This window comes from Anolis carolinensis, chromosome 1 (assembly GCF_035594765.1).
Source record: "Anolis carolinensis isolate JA03-04 chromosome 1, rAnoCar3.1.pri, whole genome shotgun sequence".
NCBI lineage: Eukaryota > Metazoa > Chordata > Lepidosauria > Squamata > Dactyloidae > Anolis > Anolis carolinensis.
Genome location: NC_085841.1, coordinates 179984919 through 180011910, shown reverse-complemented (window position 1 = coordinate 180011910; position 26992 = coordinate 179984919). Strand labels below are relative to the sequence as shown.

General features: G+C 41.8%; 1 protein-coding gene and 1 long non-coding RNA gene across 7 annotated transcripts in view; one reads left to right on the top strand and one right to left on the bottom strand.

Annotated features, from left to right (window-relative positions):
• The window catches only part of LOC134293460 (uncharacterized), a 44267-nt gene extending 43659 nt beyond the window's left edge, over nucleotides 1-608 (bottom strand). Inside the window, exon 1 of the long non-coding RNA XR_010000414.1 lies at nucleotides 469-608. This is a non-coding gene — a long non-coding RNA (uncharacterized LOC134293460). The remainder of the gene's footprint in view (nucleotides 1-468) is intronic.
• A 468-nt stretch (nucleotides 609-1076) lies between these two features.
• Nucleotides 1077-26992, top strand: part of vwc2l (von Willebrand factor C domain containing 2 like) — a 359062-nt gene continuing 333146 nt past the window's right edge. For all 6 annotated transcript variants that reach the window (XR_010000409.1, XM_062961027.1, XM_062961017.1 and 3 more), the window contains exons 1-2: nucleotides 1077-1237; nucleotides 3888-4357. Coding sequence is in view for 5 of the 6 variants with exons in the window: in XM_062961027.1 (XP_062817097.1) it covers nucleotides 3944-4357 (414 nt within the window). In the remaining variant the exon portion in view is untranslated. The remainder of the gene's footprint in view (nucleotides 1238-3887; nucleotides 4358-26992) is intronic.

The following is a 26992-nucleotide window of genomic DNA, read 5'->3' as shown; positions in this document are numbered from 1 at the left end:
AATGACAGAGAGGATGAATTGCAGGAGAATTATTTCCCTCTCCCCCATCCCTCTCCCCCTCTCAAGGTAGTACAGCAAAATCTACAACAGAACAATGATATCTTCCACTTCTTCTAGCCTTGGAATAGATTTACATTTGGTGCATTGAGATATCTCTGTCTGCATGCAGATAGACACAACGTGCACACACACATATACTGCGTGTGGTAACGTTCTCAAGAAATCCCCCGGATGGCAGCAAGGCAAGAATGAACAAGTTTCAGACCAGTGCCTTGACAGTGACCCTTGCCTCATCATTCAGTAACTGCAGAGAGCTTCCACCTCCCCACTGTCACTACCTCGACCGTCTCCCTGCAGTCTGGTCTGGCACTAATATCTTGAAGCTGACAGGTTTTTCTCCTCCCCTTCCCTTTAAACAGAAGGGAGTTGTGAGATGTAATGTATACTCATTGGTGGTTTAGGAAATACCTTCTGCCTACGGAAGGTGTCCAAGGGTAAATTGTGGTCCCATGGAGTAGAGGCACAAGATGTGTTTCCTTTGCTCAGAGGAGCAGCACATTCCGCCTGCAAAATGCTGGCTGCTGTCCGTGGTGCTGAACCTTCCCGGCTGCCTGGCAGGATGCGCTCCGGAGAAGCCGCTGCTGCTCAGCCGCCGCTGTCTGAGGTGCTGAATCTTGCCCAAAGTTGCTGCTGTGCCTGAGACCTAGGCAAAGCCTGCTGCTTCTTTTGCGAAGAGCCTCTGGGAAGCAGCACGGACACGATGGGGCTGCTGACTGCATTCCGGTCGGGATTGGCTCTGAGCTCCAGCATACTGTTGCCGTTCCTGGAATTGGGAGCGTAGCTTACTCTCCACCCTTGCGTGCCTTGTTGCAGATCAACACAGAGTAGTGATCTGCTGGGGGGGGGGGGGTGTTCGGAGCTGAAGATTGCAGGCAAGGAACTGAAAGAAGACACCAGCAACCATGGTCATGTTTTGGGAGTGTGGTTTGATACAAGGCAGCCTCAACTCCAGATCCTACTATGGTGGCTTGCTTTGAATTCTGAACACTGGGTTAAAGCATAAATCTCATGGTCTATCTGCTGGATTGCTTCTGTGAAATGGGAGGCTTGGGGGGAAAGGGGTTTTCTATTATTCCTTCTTGAAAATGTAATTGAGGGAAAATTGCTCTCTCATATACATTGATGAAGTCTCCATTCATGGTAGCCTGTGACCCTTTTCAGCTTTCATCCTGAGTAGGTAAGTATGCACTTTTTTCTCATAAGAAAAGCAACCTAATGTTCTTAAGAGATTTTCATTTTATTTCATTAAATAAATAAGAAACAATGAAATGAAGTAGTAGGCACGTAGCTTTCCTGAGATTGCTGACTTGTTGAGTTTTTTTTCATCTATAATATGGATCTTAATGCCACCCCATTTCTCTTCCCTCTGTCAAATGTAGGCTGATGAAGTTGTTGCAATAATAGCTAAGATGATCCAGCCCGGAAAGAAATAATTTGAATCTTTTCTGGGATTTGTTTGCATTGTAAAGCCTGTTTTTGTTAAATGTACCCATTAGAAACATCTTTTTTACAATTTGATTGTTTTCTAAAGTTTTCACAGCTTTAAGCATGGCAGACTGAAGCCTACCTGTAGCATGCTAGTGACTCCCCACTAAGAGCTGAAAAGCAGGGGAAATGATTTTGCCACACCAGACACACACATAACACAATAGCTGAAACAAATGCTTTCTCCATTAGGAATGGATGCAGTGTTGTTTTAAAAACATATTCTGAGCTTGAAGTAATAAGATATTCTGAGCAGAGCTGTGAAACGTCCAATCTTTCTTTCTCTCTCCCTCAGTCATTCTCCCTCCCCTTTCTCACTCATCACTGGAAAAAACTGCTTTGTCAACAGAATGATTTAGGTTGTTCTGCAAGATGCAAGACTATCCTTTTCCCTGAGTCATTCTTGTTTGGCAGGATTTTGTTACTTGATAAACTCGTGTAAGTGTGTGCATATAAATCATACGTAAGCATTAGGAGTATATTGGTTATCTTAACAATAGTTTAACACAGACCACTGTTATACAGTTGGTTCCAAAGAGCAAAATTTACCAAATAATATAATCCACTTGTTTAATTTTTTTTTCAATACCCCATAGTCAGTAAATGTAAATGCTTCGCATCCATATAATGTTCTTGTTATGTCTTTGGAAAACCTGTTTTCTGATTAGTTTAATAAAAGAGAATAAGCCTATGCAAAATACTTTTTTCTCTTCTATTCTTGAGTTAGGGGAGTAATAGAAAACAAAGCCTGGATACTCTGATGAAAGTGAGAGAGAATTGAGTACAGCCAATAGTAATAGGAAAGTAGCAGGAAAATAGAAGCTGAATTGAGGGAAAGTCAAGGTTTATTTTGAAATTAGATGATTGTGTGAACTCTCCTTTCTGAATGTTTTGGGTTCTCTGTGCATTTAGGAAGGCATGTCAGTTACTCACTTGGCAAGGCCTTTTGAAACCATTTTGTGAACCTCTTGGATTTGCATTGCATACAGTGACTGTGCTTTTGCAATTTTTTTTTAATTTTAGGCTCCAACCAGCTGTTTTAATAAAATAGAGCAAGGAAAGTGTAAAACAAATGGATAATTATATGATAAACATATGTATGAACATAGGCACTCTGGACTAAGCAGTATTTGATTCTCATGCATATGAATACCACCATGGTTTCAATCTCCTTCAGAAGAAAATGGAATTTTATTCCTCGGGGGAAAAATCCAATATGAAGCATTAGTAAGAATAGACAAATACTACATATCCACTGCCATCATAATGCATATTGAGCTGCATTATATGGTCAGTGTAGACTCATATGATGTAGTTTGACTGCACTAAACTGGATTATATGACTATATGATTATAGTTCAATCTGCATTATAATGGCAGTGTAGATGGGGCCTGTAATGCATATTGAACATTTTCTTCCATAATGGTATTGTAACAGAATAATTTTTACACAGCTAGGACTGGAATCAATGCAGCCCTTTCTTCCTATTTGAAGTGTAAATCTAATTACATTTCAGTGTGTTTTCTCTCTTTTTCCTTAACCTCTTGCTTTTCATGAAAGCACCTGACATACTCAGTTTTAATTAACTATTTGAGATGGATTGAAATCAGTGTTGGCTTGCAAACTACAATTAGGTAGAAATAATTATGGTATTTGGACTAAATTCCATTCTTTAAACTGGCTCAGTTCATATGTGATTCATCCTATCAGCAATTTAGTAAAGGCTCACAGATATAAGTGAGTAAACAAACATGCATGGCAATTCAGATGTAATCAGAGAATTTCTTGTGTTTGTGTACATAACAAAATACATTATTCAGCGTCTGAGTGTATGCACATGTGCACTGTCTAATGTGTTCAACGTGTAGAAGATGACTAATGTCAAAAGACATCAATTCTAACCTTATCTGTCTAACAAGCATGTTGTCCAACCCAATTTGCATTGACATTCATTTATAATTTTCTTGTTAGGATAATATGTACACCCTCTGGAGAAATGCTGAGGGCATATGGACCCATGATGCTCTTCTTTACACTATTGCATTGAGCTAGTGAAAAGCGTTCACATGAATTGCCAAACTGTAATAAAGGAGTGATTGCTGCCCAGATAAAAATAGGTGAATCACAAACTCTGGGCAACAAACAAACTTCTCCATAGCATAGAGATTATTCAAGTTGTATTTTCCCCTTAACATTTTTAGTATTGTGTGCAAGAGCTGATGATGACCTGGTAGAAAGAGTTTCTAATGAGTAGGTGCATGGCATTTATAATAGAAGCCCTTAAATATACATCTATATCTATACATTTCAAATTTTTCCTATTTAAAATATTTACTTTCAGCTCACCACCCTGGCCTCTCCATGGAAGCAACCGTATATATCTGACATTAGGACCTTATGCAGACATTGAGGAGGGGGATGGCTCTTCATATTCATGAAGTCTGCATATTACTGTTGCTAATTCCTGGTTTGGTTACTCCAGCTGCCTTCAACCATGAAGACTACCCTGCTGATGATGGTGATCAAATCTCAAATAATGATAATAACCTGATCTTTGATGACTATCGAGGGAAAGGCTGTGTGGATGACAGTGGTTTTGTATACAAACTGGGAGAGCGTTTTTTTCCAGGGCATTCCAACTGCCCATGTGTCTGTACTGAGGATGGGCCTGTTTGTGACCAACCCGAATGCCCTAAAATCCACCCAAAGTGTACTAAAGTGGAACACAATGGATGTTGTCCAGAATGCAAAGAGGTGAAGAACTTTTGTGAATACCATGGAAAAAGTTATAAAATCTTGGAGGAATTTAAGGTAAGAGCATCTGATTGATAAACTGTATATGTTCACATTTACACACAATACATGATACACAAATCACTTTCTGGAAAGACTTTCCCCCCCAAATTCATCTACCTTATGTCTGTAACATAGGAAAAGATATCCCTGTATTCAGGAACTGTATTATGATCCAAAAATTGCCATGTTATCATCAAGAGAAAAAAATTGAAGGAGGAAGACTAGAAACTTAGACTATTCAGTAATGCCAAATTCTATATTTTCCAGCAATGGCGCATGTTTATGACAGTGAAGTACATGTGTTATAACTGTGTGATTTTTCATTGCATGATCTTCAAAACTATGAGGCAGAATGATGCATCAGGTCAAATATGTGCTTTTTAAATGATGACACTCCACTGCTTTCCTATGACACTCAAACTTTTTGACCCACCTATATCTTGGTGGAAATTTCTTCAGAAAAATTTACAGCAGTGGTTCTCAACCTGGGGCCCCCAGATATTTTTGGCCTTCAAGTCCCAGAAATCCTAACAGCTGGTAAACTGGCTGGGATTTCTGGGAGTTGTAGGCCAAAAATATCTGGGGACCCCAGGTTGAGAACCACTGGTTTACAGTCAAGGGCTACATTTTACAGGCTAACCTATAAATATGGTCTTAGATGTGCAACAGTAGTCATATGGGTGGCTTCGTGATAAGATCAATGATACACTTTCAGATCTATGGATGATGCAAAGGGAAGTAATTGAAAGAATGCAAACTAGTTCATGTTCTGTATTTGTTTTAAAAGGGTAGGTGCTCCACTTCACACATTCATATTACAAGAATGTGTTTTCATTAAATAAGGAATGTTAAGAAAGTCAAGCTAGTATTTGTAAGTAAAACCAGTCTTCCCAGGCTGACAAATCAGAGGACCTTTTCAACTGAAAGCCTGTTAAGTTGTTCTACTACTATTATGATAAAACAAATCTTTGAATACACATAACGCTAAGCAATGATCAGCCCAAGTGTCTGCAAGTGTGAACCTATGGAAAGAAATCACCTTGTTCATATCAGATCAGGAAACCATCATTTTAAGGAATTTTTAAAGCCTACCACATTTGATCTCAGAAAGGCTTTTCCATTCTGAACCTTAAATATCACTGAGCAGGCATGTCAAGACAAAAATATACCACTCAGAAATGCAACCATAGAGGCCTAAGGCTTTTGCTCACTATTCTGTTCCTGGGGCTTTACTGAATCTGAATGTTCTCCTTCAGTAGGGTTTCTTTAAAAAATAGTTTCAAAAAATTTGCTATGGCAGTGAGATTTGTTTACAGTGAATTTTATTTCATGTTCATGAAATCTAGGGTTTATTTCCTGACAACATTGCCCACTGTGTATTCACTTGCATTCACCTAGGCATGCCAACTCACCAATCCCAAGCAATCATGCTGACAGTGGGATAAGCATTTCTTTGGTCACAGGTATGATTTGGGAGGGGAGGGGAGGAATCCACTACCACCCAGTTCACACACTGTTAATATAATCTAGCCAAGCCAAAGCATTTCATAAACTCCCATTATTAGAAACATTTTTAATCTTATATTCAACAAAAGACTTCAAGGGACCTATTCACAATCCATTACAATAACAAAATTTCAATAGGATTTTTCAATGTTTGTTTTTTTTTACAACAGATAGCCCTTAAACATAATTAACCTTTCTGGATCTCAGGCTTTATATTTCCTGATTGCATCCCATGGAATAGTCAGGTGTGTTGACATGGATAGAGCTCTATGCTCACTTCTTTCAGAACATTGCAAGCACTGATCTTTCTTCCCCTTCCATGTTCATCAATATGTTCTGATGGTCTGTTACATCTAAAGGAGACTCACTGTTTTCTGGTAGCATGGTTTATGCAAGCCACACCCTTGCTTTACTACTCCAGGCTGCTAGAAGGAGAGTTATGGTAGAGCACAAAGGCTTTGTTAAGGCATAACATTTTCCCAGCCAAACTGATCCATATGGATTATATTGTTAGCAACATTACTATGACGGCATTTTCAGAAAGACTTGAATTTCCTGAGCTGCATGGCAATTCTAGGAAAATACAGCTGTTTGGAGGTTGCCCACGTGGCAATTTGTTCATGTGAAGTGGTTTGCCATGTGGCGCCACTAATTACATATCAAGCTGTCCTCTCTTATGCAGATGACAATAGCAAAACACTAGTCATCAGTGCTGTATAGGGAAAGAGCCACTTCACACGAGAAGCTTTCACTCATGAACACACTGTCAAAGGTATCTCAGATGTTTAATGGCAGAAGTAAACTGGGAGATGGTGACGTGAAGTGGCCAAGAAAGTGAGCTACAAATCTGTCTTAATCTCAACTCTTCAGCCCTTCAACCACACCGATAATAGGTTTTGTGCCTTAGCATAACTTCAAAGTAGTTTGAGTATAATCTCCCCCCTTTCCCCCCTTTTTTTTCTTTCTTGTTTCACCTTTAGTGAAGACTGATGTTCTTCGGCTATGAGAGGTGAATAGGGTTGATGTGTGGTGGAATTACTTAGCTGCTAAAAGTATGGCACACAATATCTCTTCCCTTCATCTGGGACTTTGCACAGCTATTACAACAGTGCAGTTCAGCTACAATATGAATGAGGAGATTATTTGCAAGATGAAATGCTTGACAACAAAGTAATAGTAATGTGATAGACATTGAACTCTAGACAACCATCTTATAGACCACATTTGTTTGCTGTTTTCGTGTCCTGATCCTATTTCAGAATGCCCCACAAATTGAACAAATAAAGGCTTGCTCAGGCCTTCTACACTGCAATATAATCCATATTAACTGCTTTAAACTGTATTATATGTCAGTGTAGACTCATATAATCCAGTTCAAAGAGGATAATATGGATTATCGGCTTTGATAATCTGGATTACATGGCAGTGTAGAAGGAGCTTCAGTTCAAGCACCATAGCAAACATACACCACCACATGCTGCAGCCCTTGGGGTTTGGTTGGGTTAAGCTTGGGTAAGTTTTCTTACTTATTGGTTTCCATAAATAACAGGGACCCAAACTTTCTGAGTAGTTACTTGTCTGAATTTAATGAGAAGATCTAAGGTGTGCTGCATTGACATTACTGTTAATTGGCTAACTATAAAGGTAGCATAAAAGAATCAATGACTCTGAGAGTTTTTCTATGTCCTGAATAATGCTACAAATAAATACAATTTACATTAACAAAGAAGGAAGCACAGTTAACAACACCCCGATGAATTTCGTGCCATTTTTTCTAGGATGGTATGATTAGTCTTAAACTATACAGTCTGACTTAAAGGAATGGCTATGTATCTCTTAGTTTTCTGTGCATCTTGCGGTTTTGCTAGCAACTCAGAAATAAGTAAGCAATATGCAATAACATTCTATATGTAGCTGTCTTTGAACCATAGCATAAACATTTCATATAGAACTGGACCAATCTTCAACATATTAAAAGCCCATTGTCTCTGAGCAGTGGTGGTTTCTCATCCTACTTCTGTTTCAGGGTTCTTCCAGACAGGCCTTATATCCCAGGTTCTGATCTCAGGTTTTCTGTTTGTTCCAGATTAGCTGCCAGTGTGGACTCATAATCCAGTTTAAAGCAGGAAACCTGGGATCAGATCCTGATATATAGGGCCTGTCTAGAAGGGCCCTCAGACAATATTAGTTGGGCCTTTTAGCCTAACAAATTCAGAGTCATGATTAGCTGGACCACCACGATTAATGCAAAAAAAAGAACTTACTCTCACCATTTATTATATACAGTTCCAGCTTGTTAGTGATTGACAGGTATTCAAAGGCATGCCTGCTTTGAATAGCAAATAAAGTCCCCATGAATTTCCACCTAATATCAAAGTAAGAAATGAGAATTTGGGAAAATCTAATGAATTATCTGAAAGGCATTTCACATTGACTCCAAATGGCACACAAAGTAAAATGTTTAGACCCCTGAGAAATAAGACAGAAAACCAAAACCTTTTTAGAGGTTATTGAAACCCCTGTAGCGGGTATTTTTAATCTCAATTGCCTAGTTAATAAAGTGAAGTATTCCTCATCCAGCTATGTATATTTGCTAATTGAGTCTTGTAGCATGATCCTATGAAAAGCATGGAATGCTGTGTTTACATCCAAGTAAATAGAGATATCATGTTCACTGTCCTCAAGTCCAACTGAATGGGAGTGTTTCTCAGCCAGAAGAGTGACTGATGGGAATATTTATCTAATTCCAGTGAATTATTAGTTTCAAGCCGAATATGAATGAAACTCAAGCTAAGTTGAGACAAAAACAAAAGGCTGATTTTCCCTAATCCGAAGCTACTGCTTCCTGTGCCTTCATTTTATATTCCAGTTGGTCTCAAGTGTATGAGGTTTGTGTTGGAAGATAATGAATAGTTTCATCTAGTTTCACAAAGGAGTTTTCTGTATTTTACTTTGCTTTATCCAGTTCTCTGGAGGATTTCAACTCATTTATTATACTGAACTCATTTTATATGATTCATCTTCATGATGCTGAATAGCTTTATTCCTGATCTCAGCTTAAAACAAGAGACCCATTTCAATAACACATTTCTTATTTCTTTCCCAACCATAGTGCTTTTCAGTGTTGTAAATGGTGAGTTGCTAGTTTCCCTCCTCGCTAGAATCATAATAAAATTCTAGCTTTCAGAGGAGAAAACGTAACTTAGCAGAGGAGTGTCACCCATTCAAAATGCTACTGCCTAGAATTATGGAGTTGGAAGTGACCACAAAGGCCATCCAGTCTAACCCCCTGGTTTTAAAAAATCTCCAGGGAGGGAGACTCCAGCATACACTGAGGCAGTGTATTAAACTGCCAAATAGCTATCGCCATCCGGAAGTTCTTCCTAATGTTTAAATGGAATCTCCTTTCCTACAATTTGAATCCATTGCTCCATGTCATAGTCTCTGAAGCAGCAGAAAGCAAGTTTGGGCCATCTTCAACATGGCATACTTTCACATATTTAAACATGGCTACCATGTCCCCTCTTGATCTTCTCTTCTACAAGCTAAATATATCCATCTCCCTAAGCCACTCTTCCTAGGGCTTGGCTTCCAGACCTTTGATCATTTTTATCACCCTTCTCTGGACACATTCCAGCTTGACAATATCCTTCTTGAATTGTGGTTCCCAGAACTGAACACAGTATTCCAGATGGAGCCTGACCAAAGCAGAATAGCAGACTATGACATAATAATAATAATAATAATAATAATAATAATAATAATAATTATTATTATTATTATTATTATTATTATTATTTCTTGCCCACCCCTCCTCATGGCTCGAGGCAGGTTACATCATTACTAAAACATGAATAAAAACATCCCTTGATCTACACACACTTATCAATGCAGCCTATAATCACAATGGCTTTTTTAGCTATCATATCATATTGCAGAATCATGGGAAGCTTGTGTTCCATTAAAATTCCTCAATTCTTTTCACATGTATTGTTGTCAAGCGAAGTGTAACCCATTTTATATGCATATATATTATATCCCCTTGATAGAGGATAAGATGGGAAATGGGTTATAATTTTACAATGAGTTGCTCTCCTTCAGTCCTATGTCATTACTGGTCATCAGTGCTATGGCGTAAGGGTAAGAGCTCTTCTTCAACCCAAGAGGCAGATTCAATTTCACAGACATCCACGAGGGTTGCTTTTGAGTGTTTCACTGGGCCAAAGAATTGGACCAAAAATGCCAGCAGACTTTGATTTAATGATTACGCCTGAGAAGAAGAAAAATCAAACTTTTGAAATGGTGAAAATGTGGGAAAGCTGAAGGATCAACAAACAGTATTTTCACAAGTTCATTTGTGGAATCCTAAGAGCCCTTTCTTTAGATCACAGGTGAGCTGCGCTTAACCCAGAACCTAAGGTTCTCCACCCACTATACAGGTGATCCATGCCTTTTCAGCATCAGGACTTTGTTTTGTAGAGAAAATGATAGCATCGCCACCCCCCTCCAATTATCCTGTCTCCTCTGTGCTTTTTTCTTTACTTACTCCATGATCTTTACTTCTTAGATGGAAGCAAAGAATTTTCCCAAGGTCATAAGAGATGCAGGCTTTATAGGTTATAACTATCACTTTGAATTCTACCTAGAAATGTACCAGCTGCCAATGAAGCTGTTTCAGCAGGGAAAACTGATACAATTGTCTTTATTTAAATAATCTAAAGCAGTTGTTCTCAATCTGTGGGTCTCCAGGTGTTTTGGCCTACAACTCCCAGAAATCCCAGCCAGTTTACCAGCTATTAGGATTTCTGGGAGTTGAAGGCCAAAACATCTAGAGATCCACAGGTTGAGAACCGCTGATCTAAAGGAACCAGATCCCTTCTGCTCTTGGGAGCTAAGCATGGTCAACCCTGGATAGTATGTGGAAACAGCTAACAAACACCAGGCTGCATTGCAGGATGCATTTCAGAGGAATGAACTGAAAATATGCTGAGATTGTATGTTTTAAAGGATCCTTATCTTTTGGGCATTTTTACTTCAAATGTAGAAAACAACATTGAAAATGTCTTCCATTTTTTCAATACTTCCCTCCCAAATTCTACTATCAGATGCCCTGATGCTCTAAGCATCCCATATTTACTCAGAATTTCTGGATATAGTGTGTTGGTGCTAGACATCCCTTTGTCCATCTCTCTCCATAATAGCCTTAGTTACATGCCTGCCTCCTCACTGACCCATCTACAGAAGCAACATGCAGGTATTTTACAAACAGCCCATAAACACATCCTATATAAGGGTTTTGTTTGTTTTTACCTTTTTTGCTATGGAGAAATATAAAACAAATGATGGTTTGCAATCTTACAAAATGGACCCAATATGAAATACTTAACGCATTTTTCAGTTTTTGGGGTAGCAAGCTATAAATACTTTAGCTAAATACATGAAAAATGAACTCTCAGTTCTGTAGAGGATTGTAACAAAATTATTTGGGAGACTAGTGATGACAACTTAAGGATCACTATATTTAAAAAAGTAAAAATAGTGTGTTTGTGTGTGTGTGTGTGTGCAGAACTATTGTTCTAGATGAATATAATGTAGGCTAGTTTGACTCTCATCAAAATAATAGCTGTCCTAATAACCTTGTCAAGAAATAATGACAAATAATCATGATACTTGTTTTCAGAATATCAGACTTGCTAATTCTCCTTTTATAAATGTTCAGTCAAAGTGGTTATATTAACAAAGGTTTCTGCTGTGGCTTTCCCTAGGTATATCTGTGCATTCACTGATCCAAAAGAATTCATAGTGGGCCTTTTTCGCACAACAGTTATAATGGTATGATCCCTGGGGTTTTAGTTTGGTTGGAGACCAATGTCACTATTCCATGGACTATTGCCACACCCAGTTTAAAGTGTCAGTTTTTAAATACTAAAACATAATTTGAAAACATTGTGCTAGGAGATATTGTATACATTCTATTTTTCAGAGTGAAAAAGATAGTGTGCTGTTGTCTTATAGTGTGCAAGACTGTTAAGCCAGAAGCTATTATTCTAACTTTGGTCACATTCTTATTAAGTGGGAATGGAAGAATAGATCAGGGTGAGGGCACTGTCTTGAAAAATGTGTGAGTTACTTAGGATCTTATCCCACAGGCAGGAGGGGTGGAGAGGAGGAAAGCAGGCGAAAGTGTCCTTAAGAGTGAGGACGTGACCGACCTTGGCAAGGTCCGTCTTTGTGGATGGCTAGCATCCCACAACATTTCCCCATCCTCTTCTGGCTTTCCTCCACTTCCTGCCTCTGTCTTCAATCAGGAGTCAGGGGAACACTTGACTCTTGAAAATGGGCTTCTTTCTCCGTCTTCAAGCTCTGTCAAGACGGATTTCCATGCCCAGCCATTGGAAGTGACTGTGCGTCATGGGATAGCCCCTGTGGGACTCTGTTATGCCAACATACAGAGATGATAAAATGTGGATCAATTTGTGTGGGATAAGGTTGTTAGAGTTGGTGTTTCTTATCTGAATGGTATCCTCTGTGGGACTGTAGTTGATGCTTCATTTATCACATTTAGTGGCACCTTGATACACGCAGAGAATCATGTTTAGGACCAAAAATCTCAGGGTCTGGGATTGACTTTACCTAGCAACCCTATTCTACATAGGAAAACAGAGCCAAATTAATATGTATTCTCCGTCAGACTGGAAAAACTGTAGCTCCTGCTGTGTATACCGAAGGTCTTCAGAGATCAGAGGGTGGGCAAATTTGGCAGGTTTCTGGAGCAGAGGGATTTCAGCCACAGATCCCACTGTGATCCCTTCCCATTACTGAAATATAAGGGTGTAATTCTGCACTACAACAAGACACATGGAGTATGTGACATAATTATAGAGCTATTGCCAATTGTGGATGTTTTGAGAAGAATGGTTGCCTTCTGAGAGTGCAAAACTGAGCTCACATTTTCAGGTATTGCAGTGTTTCCAAGGGCCATTTGCAGTTCATGGCTATCAGCCATGGTTGCATAGATTAGTGGCTAAGCTTATTATAAGGCTGCTATCCATTACAATTCATTGTGGCTACAAAATTAGAGACACCACCCAATCAAACAGAATGAATGCTCATTGGACATTTCCACGCTGGAAATACTCATATCAAATAATCCTCATAGTGTGGGGTAGCAATTACATTTACATTCTAATTTCTAGTAATTTTCTCAGCAGCTATGGCACACAAATCTCTCTTGTAAGTTGGAAATGCTGAAAACAGACCCTTTGGATGTCTCTGAGCCATGTCTATCCAGCATTTACCCCAAACTGAGATGTATCTAATTGTCCAATTTGAGGTGCCAGATGTCTTTCATTTTCTAACAGTAATTTTGTTTTTAAAAAAAAGGAAAGGAAAAGGAAAAAGAGGATGAACTGATTCTCACAGCAGAAAAGCTTTTTAGACTGGCAAGACTTTGATCTGGTTTACACATGCACACATACACACACACACACTATTTTATCCATTTACTTTTAAAGTGGCTGCGATGCTCAGCTCAGTTCCTTGGAAAGCAGTCTTCTCAAAGCAAGCTAATAAAGGCATAGGCAAACATTATTAAAACCTCCTGGCACAGAGGTAGACTGACCAGCGATGCGCATCACAAGTAATGTTGAGCGGTTCGCCATTTACACACACACAATAAGAAAGAACGAACGAATGAATGCCAGGTGGGTAGTTTTCAGGCACACCCTTTTGCCTTTTCAGACAGATCCTTGTTCCCCACATGAAAGGAACTCACGATCCTGCCTTTTCTTTTCTTTTGTAACAGCACCAGGATCAATGAGGCCTTTTTTCATTATAGGTTCTATAATTTCATGTACTGCTTGGAAATCTTTGAATACAAAGGCGTTTTCAATAATATGCCTTATCCTTTAATAAGAGCAACTGCGAACAATGCTTGCTTGCCAGATAGAACTCAGCTGCTGAAACCAGACAAGAGAAACCGAACATCAGTCAAATGGAAAAGTATGATTTATTATCTCCCTCCTGGCAAAATTACAGTGACACTGCCTATGCAACAGTATCTGAAATTACTGACTTACTATATTTCTGTCATGGCTGATAAAAGCAATACATATTCAAGTAGGAGGGCATGTCAGACAATGAACTACAAAAATGCCTATATTAAAAGTAAACTATTTATTTAGATACTGTCATTTTCATTATTAGCTGCCTATTTTTATACTCTGCTAAACTATTCAGAAATCCAGCGATATAATTGTGGGTGTTTGGCTGAGGTGTCCTGCCTGGTGGAAGTATAATTTTTTGTGGCCTGGAAGTAATGAGGAAGGAGCAAAACACTGCAGCTTTTGAAAAGTGATAACTGCTCAAGGCACAAACTGCACATTTAGGTCCAATTAACTTTTCCTCACCAGTACTAAGGTTTTGTGGCAAGCCAGGCCTGTAGCCAGGATTTTGATTGGGGGGGGGGGGGGGCTGAGTCTGAGTGAGAGAGGATCTACCCTAGCAAACCTTTTGTATCATTATCCCAAGACCCCCATGCATATGGGATATATTGAGCATGGTGATCAGATTATGATATCAATAAACATAACAGTTTAAATAATAAATGTTATTTATTTACTTTCATTAATGAAATGTTTAGAATACTTTTTGATTTATTTTTTACTTTACAGCAACAGTCTTTTTTAGTTAGTAGCATAACTAACTTCATTTTACCGTAGAACTGTTTTATTATTATTATTATTATTATTATTATTATTATTATTATTATTATTAAAAAAACAGGGCATTGAACCAAGTCAACGCTGGATCTGGACTAAACTTGGCACATAAAGCCAATGTGCCCAACAGTGCATACAGGCAGGGATTGGGGTGTGATTGCCCTTTTCAAATGGTAGTTGTTGTTTACCTGGATCCAGAAAGCACTGAAGGCAGCCAACATCATATCTGGACCAAATATGGCCAACTGTGCATACAGGACAGGCAGGGATTGGGAGTGATTGACCTTGGATCTGGAAGTTGCAGTGCGCCCTTATCCAGAGGGTATTGAACCAAGCCAGCACTGGATCTGGACTAAACTTGACACATAGAGCCAATGTGCCCAACTGTGCATAGAGGCAGGGATTGGGGAATGATTGCCCTTTTTGAAATGGGAGTTGTTTATGTGGATCCGGAGAGTCCCAGAAGGCAGCTGACGGGCTCGACGCACTCCATCCCAGCCACGAGTGTGGCGAGACTTCAATGCACAGGCACGAAGGCCTGCCAAGTGCACAGGCGTGAAGGCCTATTGCGGCCTCCAAATAGTCTGTGGTGAGGCAGCATCCTCTTTGGCGCTTGTGGTGTTGGAGCACTCCCCTTCCTCTCCCAGCACTGAAGGCCAGGGGCACCAAAAAGTAAAGAGAGTGCGCCGAGGGCCCAGGTGCGGATGCCACCATGCCACGTACCAGTAAGGCCTTCTTGTGAACCACCCTGAGAATTTCGGGGGGGGGGGGGGGATGAAGCCCCTCAAGCCCCCCCCCTCCCCCGGTTACATGCCTGTGGCAAGCCATATAACTTATTACTGATATGTGGTATTTTCCAGGTTTTTTTTCCTGGTCCACGGACTCAGTCACCCATGCCAATTCTATGAAGTGTTTCAGGGTCAAACTAGGTAACGCTCCCATAACATAACTACTAAGTATGATGGAGGATTTTGTTTTAAAAAATAATATGGAATGCCCAACCTCCAGTTTCTATTGGGACGACAGCCCATGACCTCTCAAGCTGTCTGCAATAACCCCCTCCCATTTAGACTTTTTAAAAAGCCATAATTGTCTGAACCTCTTATCTACATAGGCTGCAGTCCCAATGAAAATGTAAAGGGAATTCTGAATATTGTACTATTAAAAAGGTAAAGGTAAAGATTTTCTCCTGACATTAAGTCTAATCGTATCCAATTCTGGGGGTTGGTGCTCATCTCCATTTCTAGGCCAAAGAGCCAGTGTTGTCTGTAGACACCTCCAAGGTCATGTGGCCCACATGACTGCATAGAGCGCTGTTACCTTCTTGCTGGAGCAGTGCCTATTGATCTACTCACATATGCATGTTTTTGAACCACTAGATTGGCAGAAGCTGGAGCTAACAGCGGGATCTCACCCTGATCCCTGGATTCGAACCGCTGGCCTTTTGGTCAGCTAGAGCAACAGCTCAGTGGTCTAATCCACTGTGCCACCGGGGGCTCTTCTATTAAAAACCCACTAGGAATTGCTGACTATGCAATCCAATGGTTAGCTGTAACTCTGTTGTGCCAACCGGGTTACTAAAACTAACATAAACACTGACTCCCTACTGATTAAACAAAGTCTGACCCATTGATTATATTTACACTCAAATTATTTGGGGAATATGCTTTTCAAGAGCACCAACATAAGGTAATGGTCTGACTGTTGGACTATGGCCCCTTCCACACAGCTGTATCAAATTCACATTGAACTGGATTATATGGCAGTGGGAACCTAGATAGCCCAGTTCAAAGCAGATATTGTAGATTATCTGCCTTGATATTCTGGGTTATATGGCTGTGTGGAAGGGCCCTTGGTTGGAAAAACTCACAACAATAAAGATATTCAGGGCCCTTCCACATAGTCATATAACCCATAATATCAAGGCAGATAATCCACAAGATTTGTTTTGAGCTGAATTATCTAAGTCCACACTGCCAGTTCAATGTCGATTTTATACAGCTGTGTGGAAGGGGCCTCAGAGTAACCCTAAGAAAGAAAGAAAAACAAGGGTCTTATAAAAGAGACAATAAGACTACCACATTAACCAAGTGTTCTTCAACTCAGTGTGTGTAGTCTTCTAGTAACCTTATCTTGATGAACTGTAGGTAACCAGCTGATACCAAGTCCAAATGAAGATCCTATTCATTCAGTGAGATGCCCATCTATGTTGACATTGAATGTTCAGATTCTTAATCCCCAACACATTTGTGCTCACAGTCCCAATATTTTTCAATGTGAATTATCAAAATAGATCAGAAGACTGATTCAACAAAATTGTGAGTATTGACAAAACTACAGTACCTGCTTCAGGTAGCTGGACTGACGCAAGCAAAGCATGCAAGCAAAGCATTGACTACATGCTAACCTGCATTAAAAATGGTCAGGCAAATTCTGTAGGATGAAACCCCCATGTGTCCCTTTTGGGTTATAATTTTAGTTTAGTAACCCTGTCAGCCGATCTGTGGGCCAGGTGCAAATATGTGCAGATTCAGCACATTTGGAGTTTTCTCCAAGATGCAATAATTGCATCTTGAGAGAGGAAAGGACTGAGCACAGGTATGATTACGGCTTTTCAAAGAAGGCTTGATGTATGAGCCCTAATAAGTGTACAAATTCAGGACTCAGGAATGCCTGCCTCAGGATGGACTTGAGCAATTGTAGCATTATATAACTGGCCTGATCCCAGAAGGGCAGTTGGTTCTCGCAGAAGCAGAGGAAGCAGGAGGACATTTTTGCTCCCTGGCTTCAGGTAGGATTTGGCTAAGATTTGGCTAAGATTTTAAACTGAGTTTGGGCTTGGCTCCTGTGGTCAAAGTCTAACTGTTGTGTGACTGTTGTGTTGAAAGAGAGCCAGGTACTTAAGTTGATTGACAGCAGGCATTGTCCCCTGTTAATTGAGTTTCTGGGAAAGCTTTATTTGCCAGTGTGAGTTTCTGCCAGAGCCTGATCCCAGAAGGGCAGTTGGTTCTCGCAGAAGCAGAGGAAGCAGGAGGACATTTTTGCTCCCTGGCTTCAGGTAGGATTTGGCTAAGACTTGGCTAAGATTTTAAACTGAGTTTGGGCTTGGCTCCTGTGGTCAAAGTCTAACTGTTGTGTGACTGTTGTGTTGAAAGAGAGCCAGGTACTTAAGTTGATTGACAGCAGGCATTGTCCCCTGTTAATTGAGTTTCTGGGAAAGCTTTATTTGCCAGTGTGAGTTTCTGCCAGAGCCTGATCCCAGAAGGGCAGTTGGTTCTCGCAGAAGCAGAGGAAGCAGGAGGACATTTTTGCTCCCTGGCTTCAGGTAGGATTTGGCTAAGATTTGGCTAAGATTTTAAACTGAGTTTGGGCTTGGCTCCTGTGGTCAAAGTCTAACTGTTGTGTGACTGTTGTGTTGAAAGAGAGCCAGGTACTTAAGTTGATTGACAGCAGGCATTGTCCCCTGTTAATTGAGTTTCTGGGAAAGCTTTATTTGCCAGTGTGAGTTTCTGCCAGAGCCTGATCCCAGAAGGGCAGTTGGTTCTCGCAGAAGCAGAGGAAGCAGGAGGACATTTTTGCTCCCTGGCTTCAGGTAGGATTTGGCTAAGATTTGGCTAAGATTTTAAACTGAGTTTGGGCTTGGCTCCTGTGGTCAAAGTCTAACTGTTGTGTGACTGTTGTGTTGAAAGAGAGCCAGGTACTTAAGTTGATTGACAGCAGGCATTGTCCCCTGTTAATTGAGTTTCTGGGAAAGCTTTATTTGCCAGTGTGAGTTTCTGCCAGAGCCTGATCCCAGAAGGGCAGTTGGTTCTCGCAGAAGCAGAGGAAGCAGGAGGACATTTTTGCTCCCTGGCTTCAGGTAGGATTTGGCTAAGATTTGGCTAAGATTTTAAACTGAGTTTGGGCTTGGCTCCTGTGGTCAAAGTCCAACTGTTGTGTGACTGTTGTGTTGAAAGAGAGCCAGGTACTTAAGTTGATTGACAGCAGGCATTGTCCCCTGTTAATTGAGTTTCTGGGAAAGCTTTATTTGCCAGTGTGAGTTTCTGCCAGAGCCTGATCCCAGAAGGGCAGTTGGTTCTCGCAGAAGCAGAGGAAGCAGGAGGACATTTTTGCTCCCTGGCTTCAGGTAGGATTTGGCTAAGATTTGGCTAAGATTTTAAACTGAGTTTGGGCTTGGCTCCTGTGGTCAAAGTCTAACTGTTGTGTGACTGTTGTGTTGAAAGAGAGCCAGGTACTTAAGTTGATTGACAGCAGGCATTGTCCCCTGTTAATTGAGTTTCTGGGAAAGCTTTATTTGCCAGTGTGAGTTTCTGCCAGAGCCTGATCCCAGAAGGGCAGTTGGTTCTCGCAGAAGCAGAGGAAGCAGGAGGACATTTTTGCTCCCTGGCTTCAGGTAGGATTTGGCTAAGATTTGGCTAAGATTTTAAACTGAGTTTGGGCTTGGCTCCTGTGGTCAAAGTCTAACTGTTGTGTGACTGTTGTGTTGAAAGAGAGCCAGGTACTTAAGTTGATTGACAGCAGGCATTGTCCCCTGTTAATTGAGTTTCTGGGAAAGCTTTATTTGCCAGTGTGAGTTTCTGCCAGAGCCTGATCCCAGAAGGGCAGTTGGTTCTCGCAGAAGCAGAGGAAGCAGGAGGACATTTTTGCTCCCTGGCTTCAGGTAGGATTTGGCTAAGATTTGGCTAAGATTTTAAACTGAGTTTGGGCTTGGCTCCTGTGGTCAAAGTCTAACTGTTGTGTGACTGTTGTGTTGAAAGAGAGCCAGGTACTTAAGTTGATTGACAGCAGGCATTGTCCCCTGTTAATTGAGTTTCTGGGAAAGCTTTATTTGCCAGTGTGAGTTTCTGCCAGAGCCTGATCCCAGAAGGGCAGTTGGTTCTCGCAGAAGCAGAGGAAGCAGGAGGACATTTTTGCTCCCTGGCTTCAGGTAGGATTTGGCTAAGATTTGGCTAAGATTTTAAACTGAGTTTGGGCTTGGCTCCTGTGGTCAAAGTCTAACTGTTGTGTGACTGTTGTGTTGAAAGAGAGCCAGGTACTTAAGTTGATTGACAGCAGGCATTGTCCCCTGTTAATTGAGTTTCTGGGAAAGCTTTATTTGCCAGTGTGAGTTTCTGCCAGAGCCTGATCCCAGAAGGGCAGTTGGTTCTCGCAGAAGCAGAGGAAGCAGGAGGACATTTTTGCTCCCTGGCTTCAGGTAGGATATGGCTAAGATTTGGCTAAGATTTTAAACTGAGTTTGGGCTTGGCTCCTGTGGTCAAAGTCTAACTGTTGTGTGACTGTTGTGTTGAAAGAGAGCCAGGTACTTAAGTTGATTGACAGCAGGCATTGTCCCCTGTTAATTGAGTTTCTGGGAAAGCTTTATTTGCCAGTGTGAGTTTCTGCCAGAGCCTGATCCCAGAAGGGCAGTTGGTTCTCGCAGAAGCAGAGGAAGCAGGAGGACATTTTTGCTCCCTGGCTTCAGGTAGGATTTGGCTAAGATTTGGCTAAGATTTTAAACTGAGTTTGGGCTTGGCTCCTGTGGTCAAAGTCTAACTGTTGTGTGACTGTTGTGTTGAAAGAGAGCCAGGTACTTAAGTTGATTGACAGCAGGCATTGTCCCCTGTTAATTGAGTTTCTGGGAAAGCTTTATTTGCCAGTGTGAGTTTCTGCCAGAGCCTGATCCCAGAAGGGCAGTTGGTTCTCGCAGAAGCAGAGGAAGCAGGAGGACATTTTTGCTCCCTGGCTTCAGGTAGGATTTGGCTAAGATTTGGCTAAGATTTTAAACTGAGTTTGGGCTTGGCTCCTGTGGTCAAAGTCTAACTGTTGTGTGACTGTTGTGTTGAAAGAGAGCCAGGTACTTAAGTTGATTGACAGCAGGCATTGTCCCCTGTTAATTGAGTTTCTGGGAAAGCTTTATTTGCCAGTGTGAGTTTCTGCCAGAGCCTGATCCCAGAAGGGCAGTTGGTTCTCGCAGAAGCAGAGGAAGCAGGAGGACATTTTTGCTCCCTGGCTTCAGGTAGGATTTGGCTAAGATTTGGCTAAGATTTTAAACTGAGTTTGGGCTTGGCTCCTGTGGTCAAAGTCTAACTGTTGTGTGACTGTTGTGTTGAAAGAGAGCCAGGTACTTAAGTTGATTGACAGCAGGCATTGTCCCCTGTTAATTGAGTTTCTGGGAAAGCTTTATTTGCCAGTGTGAGTTTCTGCCAGAGCCTGATCCCAGAAGGGCAGTTGGTTCTCGCAGAAGCAGAGGAAGCAGGAGGACATTTTTGCTCCCTGGCTTCAGGTAGGATATGGCTAAGATTTGGCTAAGATTTTAAACTGAGTTTGGGCTTGGCTCCTGTGGTCAAAGTCTAACTGTTGTGTGACTGTTGTGTTGAAAGAGAGCCAGGTACTTAAGTTGATTGACAGCAGGCATTGTCCCCTGTTAATTGAGTTTCTGGGAAAGCTTTATTTGCCAGTGTGAGTTTCTGCCAGAGCCTGATCCCAGAAGGGCAGTTGGTTCTCGCAGAAGCAGAGGAAGCAGGAGGACATTTTTGCTCCCTGGCTTCAGGTAGGATTTGGCTAAGATTTGGCTAAGATTTTAAACTGAGTTTGGGCTTGGCTCCTGTGGTCAAAGTCTAACTGTTGTGTGACTGTTGTGTTGAAAGAGAGCCAGGTACTTAAGTTGATTGACAGCAGGCATTGTCCCCTGTTAATTGAGTTTCTGGGAAAGCTTTATTTGCCAGTGTGAGTTTCTGCCAGAGCCTGATCCCAGAAGGGCAGTTGGTTCTCGCAGAAGCAGAGGAAGCAGGAGGACATTTTTGCTCCCTGGCTTCAGGTAGGATTTGGCTAAGATTTGGCTAAGATTTTAAACTGAGTTTGGGCTTGGCTCCTGTGGTCAAAGTCTAACTGTTGTGTGACTGTTGTGTTGAAAGAGAGCCAGGTACTTAAGTTGATTGACAGCAGGCATTGTCCCCTGTTAATTGAGTTTCTGGGAAAGCTTTATTTGCCAGTGTCGCACGCGCCTGACGGCGCGCGCGAAAAGGCACCTTTACTAACTATCCTTTGCAGTACATACAGGAAACAAAGCAACATAAACAAATACACAAAGACGTGGTTTGTTGCAGTCTGCACATAAAGTGCGTGCATATTACTTAACTGTACAAAGATCCCACTTGGCCACCACGCTCACCAAGAGATGCAACAAAAGCAAAACATTCCCATCACATGCACCAGCTGTGGCATGTTCCGCTTTTTCACACAAAAACTAGACAACTACATCTGCTCCAAATGCAAACAGATGACTCTGATGGAGCAGAGGATCCAACAGCTCGAGCACCGTATTAAGACCCTTAAGGACATTCAGGCACTCGAGCTCTTCTTGGACACTGCACAACACGCTGCTGTAGATCAGCAGCCTGCATCACACCAACACCACCAAGACCATGATCAGGAACCTTATGGGGAGATCAACTCAAAGGTAGACAACCCTCAGGCTTGGAAGGAGGTCACCCATAGAAGGAGACGCAGGACCAGGCAGCCTCCACAGAACTCCTCTGCTCAGCTGCATTTACACAACAGATTTGAAATTCTTACATCATTAACATACAATCAGGAAACACATCTTGTGGAGGACCACAGTTTCTTAGATACCACTCAGTGGACCATCCTGGATCAATGCGCAGGGGATAGCCCTGACAGGGACAGTGCATCACCACAGTCACACTTATGTAATCATGCAAATGCTCCATCCCCAATCATAGACCAGGAGCAACAGGAACATCCTTGGGAGAGTAATGGGCTCTCGGATGTATCTCAATGGATTGTCATTGATGAATGCACTGGGGATGTTGAGGAGGAGGACAACACTTTACACCTACATGATTCACTTCAACAGGAACACTCTTCAGGGGACATACACACTGTCTTGCACAAAAGGGACCCTGTCAATCCTCAAAGGAAACAGGTCTTGGTAGTAGGTGACTCCCTCCTTAGAGGAACGGAAGCCATCATTTCCAGACCGGATGGGATGGCTCGAGAAACATGCTGCCTCCCGGGGGCAAAAATACACCATATCACTCAGAGGCTCAGCAGGCTCCTAAAGCCCCATCACCCTCCCCACCTTATGTTGATTCATGTAGGTACCAATGACACCGCTAGGCATACTTTTCAAAAGATCACAAATGATTTTCGAGCTCTGGGAACAAAGCTAAAACTGTATAATGTACATGTGATCTTTTCATCCCTCCTCCCCGTTGTAGGACATGGCTCTACAAGGGCCGGAAAAATAGTACAGGTCAATAACTGGCTCAGAAAATGGTGTCAAGAGGAGCATTTTGGCTTCCTTGACCATGGTCTACTCTTCCAAGAGGATGGACTACTGGCAAGCGATGGGGTGCATCTCACACAAGTAGGAAAACATCTTTTTGCACACAGACTCACAAACCTCATCAGGCGCACTTTAAACTAAATCCACTGGGGGAGGGGAACAACAGCCTGGCGAACACTATATTACCCACGACCACAGGGAACCGCCGTAAGGCTAAACGGAGGGCTGCACAAACACAGCAAGGACCAAGTACAGAGAGCACAATAATCCCAAATAAACAGTTCGAGGGGAGGTCACAGGGGCTTACATGTCTTTACACTAATGCTCAGAGCATGGGAAATAAGCAAGACGAACTCCAACTCCTAGCACAGCACCACACATACGATGTCATAGGCATCACTGAAACCTGGTGGGATGACTCCCATCACTGGAATTTAACCATTGAGGGCTATAACCTCTTTCACATAAATAGAACAAAGGGGAGAGGAGGGGGAGTAGCTTTATATGTCAAAAACAGTTACGTTGCAGAAGAAATGCAAGACTGTAATCCGGGAAACCAGCTTGAAAGCATCTGGATAAGAATCAAGGGAACCGGGACTCAAAAAGATCTTGTCGTGGGTGTCTACTACAGACCTCCGAGTCAGGATGAAGGACTTGATGAAGCCTTCTGTCAACAGCTGACCAAACAGGCACAAAGAAGAGATATAGTAGTCATGGGCGATTTCAATTATCCCGATATCTGCTGGAAAACAAACTCAGCCAAGAGTACAAAGTCCAACAAATTCCTCACTTGCCTTGCAGATAATTTTATGGTCCAGAAGGTAGAAGAGGCAACAAGGGGATCAGCAACTCTTGATCTAATCTTAACAAATGTGGAAGACCTGATCAATACAGTTGAAGTGGTTGGATCCTTAGGGGCAAGTGACCATGTGCTCCTGCAGTTTGCAATACAAAGGAATGCTGAAACTAAGACAAGTCAAACACGCATTCTGGACTTTAAGAGAGCTGACTTCCAAAAAATGAAGGAATTACTGAGCGGCATTCCATGGACGCCGATATTAAAAAACAAGGGAGTTAAGGATGGATGGGAGTTTTTCAAAAGTGAAATACTCAAGGCGCAAATGCAAACAGTGCCAACAAAGAAGAAAAATAAGACAAGTGCAAAGAAGCCAGAATGGATGTCCAAAGAACTTCTAACTGAGCTAAAGCTCAAAAGGGACATGCACAAGAAGTGGAAAAGGGGAGAAATCACCAAAGAAGAATTCAAACGTATAGCCAACTCCTGTAGGGAAAAGGTTCGCAAGGCTAAAGCGCAAAATGAGCTCAGGCTTGCCAGGGACATAAAAAACAACAAAAAAGGTTTTTTTGCTTATGTTGGTAGAAAAAGGAAGAAAAAGGAGGCGATAGGGCCACTGCAAGGAGTAGATGGGGTGATGGTGACAGGGGATAGGGAAAAGGCAGAACTGCTTAATGCCTTCTTTGCCTCGGTCTTCTCACAAAAAGAAAGCCATCTTCAACCTCAGCAACATGGAATGGACGAAGGATTGGGGGAAATCCAACCCCAAATAGGGAAACAAGTTGTCCAGGAACACCTGGCCACTCTAAACGAATTCAAGTCCCCAGGGCCAGATCAGCTACATCCAAGAGTATTGAAGGAACTAGCGGAAGTTATTTCAGAACCACTGGCAATCATCTTCGAGAGTTCTTGGAGAACAGGAGAAGTCCCAGCAGATTGGAGGAGGGCGAATGTGGTCCCTATCTTCAAGAAGGGAAAAAAGAACGACCCAAACAATTACCGTCCGGTCAGCCTCACATCAATACCAGGCAAGATTCTGGAAAAGATCATTAAGGAAGTGGTCTGCGAACACTTAGAAACAAATGCGGTCATTGCTAATAGTCAACACGGATTTACCAAAAACAAGTCATGCCAGACTAATCTGATCTCTTTTTTCGATAGAGTTACGAGTTGGGTCGATACAGGGAATGCCGTGGATGTAGCATATCTAGATTTCAGTAAGGCCTTCGACAAAGTCCCCCACGACCTTCTGGCAAACAAACTAGTAAAATGTGGGCTAGACAAAACTACGGTTAGGTGGATCTGTAATTGGCTAAGCGAACGAACCCAAAGGGTGCTCACCAATGCGTCGTCTTCATCATGGAAAGAAGTGACAAGTGGAGTGCCGCAGGGCTCCGTCCTGGGCCCGGTTCTGTTCAACATCTTTATTAACGACTTAGACGAAGGGTTAGAAGGCACGATCATCAAGTTTGCAGATGACACCAAACTCGGAGGGATAGCTAACACTCCAGAAGACAGGAGCAGAATTCAAAACGATCTTGACAGACTAGAGAGATGGGCCGAAACTAACAAAATGAAGTTCAACAGGGACAAATGCAAGATACTTCACTTCGGCAGAAAAAATGGAAATCAAAGATACAGAATGGGGGACGCCTGGCTTGACAGCAGTGTGTGCGAAAAAGATCTTGGAGTCCTCGTGGACAACAAGTTAAACATGAGCCTACAATGTGATGCGGCAGCTAAAAAAGCCAATGGGATTTTGGCCTGCATCAATAGGGGAATAACGTCTAGATCCAGGGAAGTCATGCTCCCCCTCTATTCTGCCTTGGTCAGACCACACCTGGAATACTGTGTCCAGTTTTGGGCACCGCAGATGAAGGGAGATGCTGACAAGCTGGAAAGCGTCCAGAGGAGGGCAACTAAAATGATTAAGGGTCTGGAGAACAAGCCCTATGAGGAGAGGCTTAAAGAGCTGGGCATGTTTAGCCTGCAGAAGAGAAGGCTGAGAGGAGACATGATAGCCATGTACAAATATGTGAGGGGAAGTCATAGGGAGGAGGGAGCAAGCTTGTTTTCTGCTGCCCTGCAGACTAGGACACGGAACAATGGCTTCAAACTACAGGAAAGGAGATTCCACCTGAACATCAGGAAGAACTTCCTCACTGTGAGGGCTGTTCGGCAGTGGAACTCTCTCCCCCGGGCCGTGGTGGAGGCTCCTTCTTTGGAGGCTTTTAAGCAGAGGCTGGATGGCCATCTGTCGGGGGTGCTTTGAATGCGATTTCCTGCTTCTTAGCGGGGGGTTGGACTAGATGGCCCTTGAGGTCTCTTCCAACTCTACTATTCTATGATTCTATGATTCTATGATTCTATGATAACATGATGCTATGTCAGTTTTGTACCTGCGCTCATAAAAAATAACAATAATTCACTGTTCTGTTCCTGAAGTATGTATGCTGTCATTGGCCTGTGAACAAAATTTCTACAGAAATAGGATAGTCTAATATAAGCATTGATAAAAAGTGACAGGAAAGTGGAGACCTCTAGTCTGGGGAAAATGTGTGTGCTTGTTCATTAAAAAGTGCAAAAGACTGACAAAATAGATAATTATACTAGTGGTTATTTAAAGGCCTGTGAAATATTATTTGGTGATGGATTTTAATCTCATTTGCTAAAAATAATTACATTGAGCTCTAAAGCAAGAGCAAAAGGTAGAACATAACACAGAATGCATCAGTTCGTGTGTACATCAGCTAAAATGTGAAGTGATACCTGAAAAGCAAAATATAAACCTGGATAAATGCTTTGTGATGAAAGACAAAATTGTAGAAGAAGGGGAAGAAATACTGGGGAGAAAGTCTCAGCACTTTGATTCATAGATGATGAAATGAATTCACATCTGGTTTTGAAGACATAGAGCAGTGGTTCTCAACCTGTGGTCCCCAGATGTTTTTGGCCTTCAACTCCCAGAAATCCCAGCCAGTTTACCAGCTGTTAGGATTTCTGGGAGTTGAAGACCAAAAACAGCTGGAAATTTAATCATCTACTGCAATCTCTGGAGTCTCCCACAGATGTCTGCAAAGGATGGAGTCCCTTCACATTCTGTTATGGATATATTTCCAGGTGCTTTCCCAATCCTCACCTTTCTCACCAGGCATAAAGTGAAAAGAGGGTTGTAGTAATGCTATGGTAGTTCTGGTGGTCAGTAAATAACCTACCATAGTCAGTTGAGGTATTCTTTTCTATATAAAATTACTATACTTCTCTTGCCCGTATAGAGTTCTGGTGGTGGTGTGTATATGTGTGCAACCCCAATTTGTCCTCTAAAAGAGAAAGGTGGAATG